This window comes from Aptenodytes forsteri, unplaced genomic scaffold, assembly GCF_000699145.1.
Source record: "Aptenodytes forsteri isolate BGI_AS27 unplaced genomic scaffold, ASM69914v1 Scaffold105, whole genome shotgun sequence".
Taxonomy (NCBI): Eukaryota; Metazoa; Chordata; class Aves; order Sphenisciformes; family Spheniscidae; genus Aptenodytes; species Aptenodytes forsteri.
In genome coordinates, this window is record NW_008796112.1 from 1,262,496 (window position 1) to 1,276,468 (window position 13,973).

General features: G+C 36.1%; 1 protein-coding gene across 1 annotated transcript in view; it reads left to right on the forward strand.

Moving 5' to 3' along the window:
- ATG7 (autophagy related 7) overlaps positions 1-13,495 on the forward strand; it is a 114,038-nt gene extending 100,543 nt beyond the window's left edge. The window contains exons 19-20 of the mRNA XM_009287053.1: positions 13,050-13,098; positions 13,482-13,495. Of these exons, the coding sequence (XP_009285328.1) occupies positions 13,050-13,082 (33 nt within the window). The 3' untranslated portion in view covers positions 13,083-13,098; positions 13,482-13,495. The remainder of the gene's footprint in view (positions 1-13,049; positions 13,099-13,481) is intronic.
- The last annotated feature ends 478 nt before the right edge of the window (positions 13,496-13,973 follow it).

Consider the following 13,973-nt stretch of genomic DNA (forward strand, 5'->3'; position numbering starts at 1 on the left):
TGCACTGATAGAGCACTGATTTATAAAAATCACAATTCTAAACGAGTTTATTCTCTCAGTTACAGCTGTGTATATCGGGAATAATTTATAAAGGTTGGCTATGCCAAGTTTTGTTGACTACGTAGTCTTATCAGTGGAAGAAACAGCTCATGACTTTGAAGACAAAGGAAAACTTTGCTTCATCTTTACAATGAATCTAGACCGTGGATCATAATATTAAATGTTGTGCAGAGTGGCAACGAAGAGAAGAGTTGCTGCTTTTAATACCCTGTTTTAATTCCTCCCCCAAATGAAATTGCTGTCTTTAGTAGTTTGAAGCTGTACTCACAAATTCTACTTCAACAGCAAAATTTTATTGTAACCTATCACCTATTTCTTTGATTCCTGAATGTGATTAATTTAGTTTTGAGCAATATCAAAGAACAAGTTATCAACTTGTTATCATACAGTTTTGGTTGAGAATTTATCCCCTGTGGATAGGTCAGCGTGGGAGAAGGCCCCATAGTAACTGATAAAATAGATGAGTGGACAACGGAAGCTTTCCTTAATGGGAGCATGCCATGTAACTTAAGATAGGAGCTGGCTTGGGCTATACAGTGAAATAATGTGCAGTTAAAGACAAGGAGTTTGTGAGACGTGAGAGAACGTATTGCCAGCACACACACAAACAGATTTGTAGTTGGAATAATAGACCTAAATGATAAATCTGTGCTTTGAATGGGATTGATGCAATCAGCATAACTCTCAGAACAATGAGAAAATTAGGGGAACTTAAGGCATGAGGTGATGTGGGCTTTAACAAGGACCTCTGGACAAATAGGACAATGTTAAAAATGTTTATGATATGGTTTAAAATTGTCTTGATGTGTAGCTCAAAGAAAGTCAGAATCTAATATCCAGGATGGTTTGAATTACTGAGAGGAGAAAAAAGGAGAGGATTTCAAAGGCAGAAATGATTGGTGCTTAGCTAATACTTCCCCACTTACAGTTATGAAGAAACCAAACTTCATTTATGTCTTTTGAAACTCCTTTTCTCTAATGTTGTTATTTTTGTAGTGTCTTAGACCACAACCTGGGTATGATATGACTCTAATTCTGATTTAGCTCCTTAGAAAATATTTCCTGTTACCCATAATAAAAAACAAAATGGGGAAAAACATCCATCTCTGATGTGGAGGAAATCAAAACCTCAGTTCTTGGTTACAAAATAATTTTTTTTATACTGTTATGAGGAGAAAGAATGGTTTCAATTGAATTGTAATTCATTTGTTTATCACACTAGAAGAGAAATATTAGAATTACATAAGAGATTTTAAATAAGTTTTGTGATAAAGTAGCAGGCATTCAAAAGGTTAATCCGAGAGATGTGGTCAGCTTTATAGAAAATACAAAATTGTATCACTTTTCTGAGCTCCCAGTGAGGATGCTTTGGAAGAATAGTACTCCTGGGAAAACCTTACTTTGTGTTAATATTTGGGGGGCGGGGTGGTGGTTTTTTTTTTTTGTCTTCTCCATTACACAATAGGTGAATGCAGCACTGGCATTCTGTAGGAATATTCCATCGAGCCAAAAAAAGGTTATGAAAAGTTTGGTGTTAAGTCAGAACATATAAGTATGAGATGATTATATACGGAGTTGCAATCCAGAATGCAGCTTGTTAGTGAGCACTGTGAAGTAAAAGTATATCAGTTTACACAAGACAAGATTCATATTTAGGGAGTGGGGTCACATGTTGCCAAAGTAAAGAGATGATCAAAATAGTTCTTGTAAGGTGTTTATGTGGGATAAAATAATTTGCCTGCCTGACACCCACATTGTAGTTACTCAAGACGATCTTATGTTTCTCAAATTTAGACCCAAACATTTAAATTAACATTATGAGAGTGCTCCTCTGATTTTTTTTTCCAGTTTAAGAAGAGGAGTTCTAAACAACAGCTTAATGTTTCAATTATTTATAGGGTACCTTTTGTGTTTTGGTTTATATCAAGTCTTCAGTTTTCCCCTATGCAATATCTATAATCACCTGTTCCTTTTAATTTCTGTTTATTTTCAGTTCTGTAAGGAATTGAAGAGCTTTATAAACTGAGTAAAATGAATAATTTTATCCACTACTGAAAAGCAAACAATTTTTTGAAGTGTAATATGATCTTAAATGTTCATAAATGAGTATGACCTCGGTTTTGAATATTGTCCGAAAAGGTGTCACTCACAGCAGATTGTCAAACTGCTGCTTGAGCCTGCTCCTCTTGGCGCAAAAGGAAGAGCACAGCCCGATGCAATGGCAGCACTGCTTTCTGCCGCGGTTTGTGTTTCGGGGGGTATGTCTCAGCTGAATGCTGTTGTAGCCTGACCCTGCTTGGCTCGTGCAACCTGCTGGGAATCACAGCATGAGAGGATATATCCCTGTAGGCCTTGCCATATTTTACAATTTTATGTTTTAATTAAAACACTTAATTGTTCAAAATCATGCAGAACCACCTCATAAATATATTCCAGTTCTTTCTTTGGGGGGAGGAGGAGGTGGTGAAGTGAAAAAAATGGGATGTTTAAGATGTCAGTTTAGTGCCACAAAGAAGTAAAGTAAGTTTTCATAGCGCAGGAGATCTGTTGCTTGTTTTAAGATGAATTTTTTGGAAAATTCATTTAACAGCCTTGGTTTATATTCCCATTTTGAAAACATACTAACTATATTTGCTGCCCTGCAATCAAACTTTTAAAAGTAGCTTCTCACTCTGTCGTTCACAGTTGGATTAACGTGTTCTTTCTGTGGACCCTGTTGATCCCATAAACTCAGCGTAATTGCAATCATAAAACAGGCAAAAAGATCAAAGTAATCCCATATGGGGGGGAAAGAGCATTCTGAGCCAAAACAAGCTGTTTGGCTTGTAAGCAATTGGAAGCCTTTACTATAGCACATCTGCAACGTACTCTGCGCACAGAGCTCCCTAGTGTGGCACGCTGCATACTTCATGTTACTATGATGCTATAGAAATGCTGTAACAGTGCTTTGCTAAGCTTGACTAGACTAAATAGACTTGTAATAAAAAGATTGTTTTGTACCAGATAGATTACATTGGAGGGGCTGTGTTTATTTCTCTTCTTTTTCAGAGCACTGGGTTACAAATAATGAAGTGCAACAGAGTGGGTTTGATTTTTGAGTTGGTGAACAATTTGCTGCACTCAAAGAAGCAAATCACGTGGCGTGGTCATGCCATCTTCCAACAGTTTTGTGCTGTCAGGCTGAAATAAGGTTTACCTACCATCAGAAGCTTGTTAAAACATTGCTTTCTTACTGCCTTCTGGGAATGAAAAAGACCAACAGGAGAGCAAGTGGGTTTCCACTTTGTTAAAGCAGGTCTAGCAGGACAGTTAAAGAAAGGGAAAATGAGGGAATTAAATAAGGAGAATTGATAGCTAGGACACATAAGTATTCGCAAACGATCCGTTAGGCCAACAGACGTTGAAATTATGTGGTCAGAAAATCAAAAGCAATTTTGAAAAGGGTTACAGAATCCTAAGAGTCATGCAAGACCCTCCTAGCACGAAATCTCTGCACGGTATCATCAAAATTCTTCTTTGTTCAGTTGTTTCCGTATTAATGGAAGTGTTATCATAAAAATAAATCTGACACTTGTACAAGTTTTCGGCTGAATCTGGATTGGACATGTAGTTTCAGAACTGTTTCATGAGTCACTACATAGGTTTTTAAAGGAACTTGAGGCTGCCTCTATTATTTAGAAAATTGTGTAATGTATGGGTATAGCAAATACTTTAAGAGTGAGGCAGTGTGCTTGTAGAGGTCTATTATTGCTGATGCACCTTGTGCACTCTCATGTTAATTTTCTGTCCATTTGAAACAATAGGGTTTTAGTAGAACTAAACCATAAACCTGATCTGCCTGTTGTATTTCTAGAACATCTCTACCTTTAATATCTAAATATTTTACTAGTTGTGCCTCTATACCAATGCTTGCAATTTTCTGTGTAATATTTATTTTTATCCTATTTGATAAACATAATGGGAAAAGTGACATGTAGGATTTTAATAATAATCATGGGGGAAACTGGCATGTAAGATTTTAATACAAATACATTTATCTTCTCTAAGGTTTTGAACTGTATAACGTGAAATGCTTCTAATTATTGCAGTATCATTTATGCATTTAATACGGGAAACCATCTTCCTTTATTCATTTAGTTTCAGCTGGTGTCTTCAGAAATTATTTTAGTTTCTAACTATATGAAGAGCATTCTTTCTTGATAAGAGGAGAAAGTTTTCCATAACTTCTTGATGCCTCCTCCACAAGATAGAAATGTTGTGTATACACCACATATATCTCCATGGAAGCAATGATGAGATCAGTGAGGTCACTGGATAAATCAAAATTGTAATGAATTAATACATTGATTGCTTTTCAAGTTTTCTATTGTACTGTATATAACACATACGTACTAGAGGAAATATGTTTATACTAAAGATGTGTACAAAATGTGCATGTAAGATGCCATAACTGCATGTGGGAAATCTGTGTCAGTTTTTTCTGCCAGATACTATTTTCTGATAATGGGAATTGAGCTGAGAAGAATCCATATTATTGATTTCAGAATTATTTAGAATAATACAGATTTTGTTTGTCTTTGCCAGCTACACTTTGTGGAGATGGAGTATGGTTGATTAAACAAGAAAATACCTTAGGCGTAGGTCTGAAACGTGACTCTCATCTGAGTTAGGTGACCTTCCAATAATACTTTTTATTTTTCTGGGATTCTCTGTCTCACCTGAAAATGGTCTATGCGCTTTAATCAGTCAATACAACTTCAAGAATTTCTGTGGACTTTTTTTTTACTTGTAGAAGTTGGGGGGGGGGTGAAAATAAGAGGGTCTTCATAACATTTGGCAATCTCCCTTCGTGATATGACATGGTTTGCAAATATCGATCTTAGGTCCTTCTTCCACCCCAAATCTCTCTCTCCATGAAGAGGGGTGAGATGATTGATTCTTCACACAGACTGTCAGAACGCACATCCAGGAATGCGTCCCCTGTATGACCAGCCATCTAGTTATGGTCTGAATTTCTTTTTAATATAAGGGTTATCTGGTTTATTAGGTGAATAGAACTGTACCTTTATAACAGCATCTTTAAGCTGTTGGAAAGATTGGAAGTAGCAGAGTCTTCTGTTCCTGTCAGGAAGGTGTCTGTCAACCAAACGCAGGTGCTATAAAGAAGCGTTGTGAGGATAGTAATGATAGAGGGCATATTTATGGATATGTGATAGGTATGGGCTGATTTGACAAAGATGATCCTTGTTTCAAGAGATGATATAATCTTATGTTTGGAGCTAAAGTAAAACACTGGAGCAGGATTCCTAGAGAGGCTCTGAAATCTCAGAAGTATTTAAAACTCAGCTGGACAAGACCCTGAGCAACCTGATCTAGCTGGCCCTGCTTTGAGTGAAGGAATGGACAAAATGATTTCCAGAGGTATCCTCCAATCGAGTCTGTGATTCTGTGACCCCGTATTAGAACACTGAGTGCACCTTAAGTATCATGTTTTATAATCTCTTTATTGTCTCTGCATTGTTTATTTCTGAAATTCAGTTGAATAGCTTGTGTAGTTAAACCACTGCTCTTTTTTGATCAGTAACTATCAAATGTTTGATTCTGTATGACCTGAAAGCTAATGTACAGGTCCGAGAGAGCAGTTATGCATCACCTGTGAATTAAAAAGATGTAGTGGAACATGACAATCTATTGATTTACAGCAAAACAAATAAAGTCTGTGTAGTTGGAATGGCATACACTCAGATGTATAAATGGTGTTAATTATTCTGAGAGATCCACTTATGTATATGATCTAGATTTCCTGTACAAGTCTGTGAAACCCTTGAAAGTAAGTGTGTGTTTACATCTACATTGTGAATTTTTTGCAGGATTTAGAAATGTAATGAATATAGACTTACACATATTTTTATTTTTAATGTAAAATCTGGGCACATCAAAGGAGGAAGATGATAGAAGAATTTGAATGTATACTTTTATATACTATAATGTTTTCATTTCAGTCAAAGGGTTTATATCAGATCTAGTCATTACTATGACAGTATTTACATTAATTGTGGCTTCATTCAAACACACATTTTGTTTGGATAGTTGCCTTTTGGTGGTAGTAAAATGAAGTTTAAAATCCCACACAAAATAGGATAATGGCAATCATCAAACCTGCTTGGTGGGGGGGTGGTTGGTTGTTTGTTTTCATACTTGGCTTGTTTTCAGTTTTTAAGAGCCTGAGGAAAAGAAAATAATAGTAGAAACTATCTTAATAGTAGAAAGGTTTACATCATTCCAACAACTCAAGTGCTGTGCCCTGAAAAATGGCCTTTTCAGCTCCAAAGCACTTTTAGAGGGGGAGAGAAATTGCTTTTGTATTTGCTTGCTTCTCTGCTTTGTTTTTTTTTTTCCTCGTAAAACAAGAAACAATGGAGGGAAATGTGTCAGAGACATTCGTATACCAAAAAAACCCTAGTATGCATTTTTTTTGTTGTTTCTTTTATTGTATTTCAGTTTCATTAACTGCTAGTCATGTAAAAAAACCCCCCTTTTTATGAATGTTTTCATGTAATAATCTGATGAATACTGAGGAAAACTGCTATAAAACCAGAAGGGACTAATTACTGTCCAGTGCTACTATTTGTATATGTTTGGAACATATTAGTAGAGGATATTGAAAAGGCTTTCTAGCTAAAAGTTTACACTGTAAACAAATACTTTCTGTACTGTTTACTTGCCTTTTTCTGTTTTGTTCTTAAATGTATCTTTCAAAGTATTTGGAATCTTCAGATGCCAGTTCTACAAGATATTTAGAAAATGGTCTGGTTTCAAGTTTATGAGCCAGCTAAGCCTATGTGCTAAGGAGCTTGCTGAATTTGTGCATTGACTAACTGCTGCAGTAATAGATCAAATGTAGGTAAGTCAAACAAAGTATAAAGCCCATCTTGGAAGAGGACATTTTCAGAAAAAGGCTGTGATCCCTCTGTCCCAAGCTCCTAGAACAGTAGGTGCTGGATAAAAGGGATACAAAAATCGAGTAAACAGTAAAGGGACAGAAAATCAAATTCAAGACACCTGTGGCTTGATAGAATGGAGGGCATCAGAGGAAAAAAGAAGAGATGTCCTGAAGGGTCATGGCAGGAATCTTCAACATACTGCAGCTGGCAAGATGGAAATCAGTCGGGTGATTTTGAGAGGGGTAATGTTTGCCGTTTGTATGAAAAGTGAGGCTACTCATGAGAAGTACTACACATATATTCAAGAGAATTGCATGCAAGAGGAACTTGAAGAATAACGGTTGCTGTTGGTTGAGATCAAAATGAGAATGCCTCATGACCTTGACCTAGATTTTAAGCTGTGGTTATGGGCTGAAAATACACAATTTTGGAAAGGCTATAAAGGGAAAACAAGCATCAGTCAGGGACACCATCATTGAAAAAAAAGTACCAAGTTGATGGACTTGAATTTTATTGCAATATAGTAAACCATTCAGATAGGAAAGGCTGTGAAGGCAGAGACAGAAAAAAAGAATTTGTGTAGGTACTAGGGATGCCAGGAATTTGTCAGCTGTGTCAACTAGCTAGGGTAGGACCATCGTGTACAGGGACCTGGAAAAATTATCCATGATTTTCTCTACCTGCTATTTAAATAAAGCAGCTTGAAGAACGAAATGCAGTTTTTATAATCCTTGGCTTTGATTATTTTTTTTAAGGTTAATTTCTTTTTGTGTGTTTAATTTTGTAATTTCTGTGTCAACTGAAGTAAGAAGTATCTGATAGTCTGTAGTTAATTCTTCAGATTATAGCCAAAACTGATTTTAGCTATAGTTTAATTGTAGAAAGTTAGCAGCCACTTCTGAAAAAAAATAGCTATATCTTGCTGCAGAAATAGAAATCTGTTGTAGAAGAACAAGTAGGTGTGGACTGGATGAACAGTTGTTGTGGGGGAACCACTGCGATTGTTGTAGGATAAGCTCTTGCCACTGGGAGCGAGAGTGGATCCTTGTTTAAGTGCATTACCTTGGTTTCTTAGATAGCAAAGAAAATACTTTACCATAGAGTGCACTATGCAGGCTCTGACATGCATCTAGATTCTGAACAAAGCTAAATGTTCACGTTAGTGGGGGATACTGTTCATGTTGGTTGTTCATTTATGGCTTTTTTTCCTATGGGAAAGGGGGATGGGGAAGGAATTGTTGAATATGCAAAGTGCTTGAAGTGTTTTCGGTTTCAGTAAGATGAAGGGTAATGCTTACTGTGCATCAAGTATCCAAGATGAAAGGAGGGTGCTGAACTTTATAATTATCCCTCAGTCTATACCATGAAGTCTGAAAAAGTTGCATGTTAGAACTTGCAGGCATTTTAATGAATTTCAAGTTGCAATTTCATTTCTGTTGCCATTCTGGAAAGATACAGCCGGTGGACCAAGAAGAATACCAAACAAGTCACACAAGGAGTGTTAATGCAGCCTGCTATGTCTAGTTCATTTCTAGTACAAGTATATTTAGACACACATACACACATATTTTGTAAAGTAATTTAGGCTGCCAGAACTTCTAATGTATTGTCTCTCTGGTAGAGCATAGAACAAAAACATGTTTAACCTAATATCTATCAAAAAGCTCACATTTTATAGCTGTAAAATAGTTTAGTTGCTTTAAATTTAAACATATGCTTGAATGTATTCTTTTTTTATTTGTTTAGATTTCCTGAGTAAGTGTTCATTTCTAAATCAAAGACTGAGATATGATAAGCCTTAATTGATCTGGGAAGCTGTATGTTCTCTTGTGATACTCAGCTGTGCTGTTTGATGTATGTAACGTCTAATTTTCAGCCCTTGCCTCTGCTTGTAGAATTTTACTCTTTACTTACTCTTCACCATATTTGGAGCATTTATAACATAGTAAATACTGTGGTTTGCATAATAAAACTATTCCAGGTTTTTCTAAGCACTGATTTGGTACCCGTGTATGTAAATTTATCTCAGTTGTGTGTAGAAAGTAGTATTTGTGGAGGTTGTTTCTTTGTTTGTTTTGTCTCTCTTAATGAGGTAGCCATTTTTGTGGCAAATCCTGCTAGATCCATGCTGGAGAGAAACTTTTAAGAATCCCCTAAGGGTACATTTATATTCTTGCAAGTTTGTTTATAAGATAAACAGTAGTTATCTATTTGAATTACATGTGTTAATTCTAAGATGCCGCCTACCTGCTTCAGTAGGTGTACACCAATTTTGGAGCCATTGTCATGGAAGTTAAATTTCAGGTACCAGGTGTTATTGTTGTATGAAGGACATGCAAAACTCTCTATTCAGTAGGAGTTATTGAACATGCAATCTGGAACTGTGTAAAATCAATCACTGGGAACTTGTGAACAGTTAAGTTAATACGGGGGGGGTGGGGGGGGCATTCATTATGTAAGAAAATAATACTTGTCATTTCAAGGAAACAAGTGCAGGAATTCTTCGCTTATCCTGAATAGACATAATTTGCATCTGAAATTTAAGAACCTCTACAAAGAAGTTTAAATATAAAAGCACCTATTTGAAGAAACAGGTGCATTCAGATAATCTGTCCAGATTTATACAAACTGGGTTGGTTTTGACAGCTGTTATCTTCCTGTTTTATGACTTCTCCTGTCATTGCCTGTAGCTGCGTTTAGGTTTGACTCACCCAGGTGTGCTGCAGGACAGAAGAGAAGTGAAAACAAAATCCAAATTCACAGCTTGGTTTAGGTGTCAGATTCTTGGTGTGACAGTCATTTTAGACATTGTCTTTCATGGCTTTCTATATTTCATGATTTCTGCTCTTAAAAGTTTCACTCTTTTGAACCAATAACCAAGGTTTGCGTAGTCATAGTCTATGTACTTTAAATGTCTTTTCATGAAAAGTTGTATTGCTATTAACTAAGAGCCTATGATGTATTATGATTTAGCTATCGGTATTGACATTTAACACAACTTTGCATGGTATCGTGTATCTTGTTTTCTTTAGGTTAACATGCAATTGTTAACTTTTGCATTGAATTTTCCCCTTTTGTTTCATGTTCCCCACTCCCCTCTGGTGCTGCTACTTTGTTCTTTATAAACCTTAGTAAGACGCCACACACAGTGCTGCTGTTGCGACTGCTCTGATAGTTAGATGAAGTGTAAACTGTCTTATAAAACTGTTCTTCTGGAAGTAAAATAATAGCATGCTTTTCAAACATTTAAAAATAATTCTCCTCAATCCAGGATGCTTGTGTAGCGGTTAAATACCTCTGGACCTCCGTTTCAGTCTTTTTGCAAATATTTGTATGTTAAAAAAGTCCTAGAAAAGAGGTGTGCTTTAGATAGGAGAAAATTTAATTGTCATTCTTTTCGCTTCACTTTTATCCTCCTGTTAACAATACTGTATTTCTTAAATTACCTAGTAGGCGCTGCTGCTGGCTGTGCGATGTGCTCGGACTGTTAGTCTTCAAGTTACTTGAGGCCCTCTATGGGTTGCCTGTCCTCAACTATTAAGGCCAAATACAGGGAACTGCTTTCTTCCCTTTAGTTTCAACAGAAAAAAATTATAGTGCAGTTTGTGTTGTATGGGGTGTTAGAGCAATGCAAGCATTGCACATTAGACGTGTAAAGCAAAAAAGCTCTCCAAGCTTTACAGGAATTATGGAACAGCTAGCCAGTTCCTGGATGGAAGTATTTTCGTGTCACAAAATAACTAATGTAACTGGCACCCTTACCAGCCTTTCTCTGTAAAAAACAAACAAACAAGATGGAGAGTGTACTTGCCTTCACACCCACACTGTTCAGATCAGAACGGATGATGGGAAAGCACAGAGCAGAGAAGCTGGCTACACTCCCGGTATATCTGTCTAGTAGATAAAGAAGACTTTTTTAGGGCTGTCGGTTGGCTTCTTTCACTTTTGCCTTTGAACCACCTCATGGTGTATTTTTAGAAGTATTTATCGTGCTGCTTTGAGAGAGGTGTGTTTGTAACGGGTTACAATTTATGGGCTTTGTTTTCAAAAATTAGAGTGGGCTAGACAAAGATGGACTATCAGTCTGAACTTTGGATTTCTTGCTTTTTGCCAGCTTGAATCATACCATAAATTCTATTTAAAGATTTTGTTTTTTGTATTTATTTTCCACATCCTTGACCCTGACTGGTGAGCTGGACATTTGTGTTTGCCTTGGCAAGCTCCAAGCTGCTCATCTAGGGCAGGATGAAAACTCTTTTTTCCTTTTGTAAACAAACTGTTCCTTCAGTATTTTCCATAAGGATTTACACCACCATTTTGCAACGCTTCTAGGAATTGAGAAACTCTTGCCATTCAGAGTTTTCATTTTGCACAGCTTGTAGCAGCGCATAGAAATGTTTGATTTTATATGTTTTCTGAGGTTGGATTTGAAGAGCTTTTTTCAGAATGTTTTCAAATTCTAGAAATACTACATTTTGCCTTGAATGGGTTTACTAAAGCTATAGGTCAATATTCATTGTTGCCTGTCTAGAAGTGGGGTTGTTGGTATTTTTTGTCTAACGCTGATGCGTGTATGTTAGACAGTGCAACTGTGAACACTGCCCCGTTGTACTAGACACTGTATACATGTAAAATACTGCTTTGTGCCCTGAAGAATTTACAGTCTAAATAACTGTTCGCGTTCTGTATTTCTTTGGATGTATTTTAGTGGTCAGGATGTAAAATGAGAGAATAACTTAGTGGGCCACTTTATGCCAACACACAAATTATGTTTTGGAACAAATGAACTGAATTTCATTTTCCACAGGGACAAAGGACTGATGGTGCTCCTTTTTTTGTTAGGTCATTTGCAGTGAGGGACTCACAGTTTTGAGTGCTGTACAGTACTCCAGCAGTGTTGCTGCTAATTTAGGCAAGTTTGAAATGCTCTAAGTCAGATACGAGGTTTTATATATTATAAAATTGATACTATGATATTATTAAATCTAACTCAAAGCTGAGTACCCATGTAGTCCTGATAGCAAGCTACTGCAAGCCCTGCCAAGTGGAAGGAGGGTATTTGCCATGAGCTAAACCTCCAAAAAATCATAAGTCTTTCAAGAGCACCCACGTTTCTCTGGAAGAAAAAGCTTGTAGTATATATCCAGAATATGTTCTCCCCCCTCCAAATAGTTCTGCTTGCAAGTCCCTGTATTTTTCCTGAGATCATGCGTTCTGCTCCCTGGTAACTGGTATGAATTTATAACACTCACCTTAGTATGTTCACAAGGATACCAGATTCCTTGATGTTCTGTGAAAATATTCAACTTTTTTCCCCCAGAGAATGTTTCACAACATCAAGATTCCTTGATGTTCTGTGAAAATATTCACTTTTTTCCCCCAGCCTATAACCGCTTACTGAACAAGGGCAAGTAGCAAAGTAAAAGTACAATTATATTGTACTGCAGAAAAAAATCTGTGTAGTTTTTACATTTCTTTAAACAATAGGAAAGTACAAATTTCCATATAACTTCTTGTCTTTATGCTGCTATTTATGAGATCTAATATTGGAGAACAATTAGTTCTTCATCAATGTCTTGAAAATTTTCTGCAGTGTTTAGTAAAGTATGCTATTTATTGTAAGCTATTATCCACATTAAGTATGTGCCAATGAGTCAGCAAACCAAACCAAAATGTCTGGGTTTTGGTTTACGGCTTACTGTAAATGATAATAAATAGCAAATAACCAAACTGACAGTTCAGGAACAAATGCTGAAAAGTATATGTTAAAAAATACCCTCAAGATTACAAATAATGAGTGGTGTGTAGTTTATTAACAGAAGAGAAAAATACTGAATTTTTATGTAAAGCTCCATTGGTGCTAGTCAACAGTCCAGAAAATGTTATTTATTCTTCCTTTTAAATAGTAATACTAATTATAAAGTTATATTAAAAGCATATTTGAACTCCACAAACTAAAATTACAGTAATACTAATTTTATAAAGTTATATTAAAAGCATATTTGAACTCCACAAACTAAAATTACACTTCCTTTTTTGTTGCAGATCTGGGACATGAGTGATGATGAAACAGTCTGAAAATCAGCTGAATAAGGTGGAAGATGACCTACTTTGGACTGCAGTGCTGCCTTTTATCTGTTATTTGACAAGTTAATGATTGCTTACCCATTCTGACTGCTACAAATACAAACAAATACAATCCACGTTTTGACATTAATACCTTCACCTTAAAAGCAGTCTGTTACAAATATAACTCTCCACATTTTCATTTTTATTATGTAAATAACTAAAGCAATGTGGTTATGTTTAAACTTTGTCTTCTTTTTTTTTCTTTTTTTTTTAGTTTCTAAATATGGCTTCCATATAAAATATGCTGCTTAAGTAAACGTTGGTGTTTTATTTGTCCCAGTTTTTATTTTGCTTGTCAATGGACATGTCCAAGCAGCATGTCTAAATGTCTTTTTTTATCTTTCCCAGATACGTGCCCCTTTAGTAGGAATTCATTGTTAAGATTGAGAATATTCTGCTATTGGGAGTTAAACTGCATCTTTAAAGGAGAGCAGGAGTAGGTAAGAACCTACACCTACTGCCTACACCACATTGCTTGCTGTTCCAAAGTACATACTTATAGTACAACTGATTGCTCTTGCCTGTGTCAATGGAGGTGTTACTCTCTGTAAAGATCTCATCATTTCATGCTATGGAAAAAATGTGGTTTGACTTATTTTTACACAGGAAAGACCAAAATGCATTGGTATCATAATTAGGCTTCCCTGAAGTTTAGAGGAGGCTCTGTTATATAGTAAAAATTGCTTTGGGGGGTGGATCATTGATTCAGTCAAAACTTGTAGAGAAATGCTGAACTGAAATAAGAAATTGGTTCTCTAACTGCTGTTCTTGGATGCTGTCATGCAGTACTTTACAGGTGTTAAGGAAGAGCAATTCTGATTTTCATTTTGGTTGGATTTC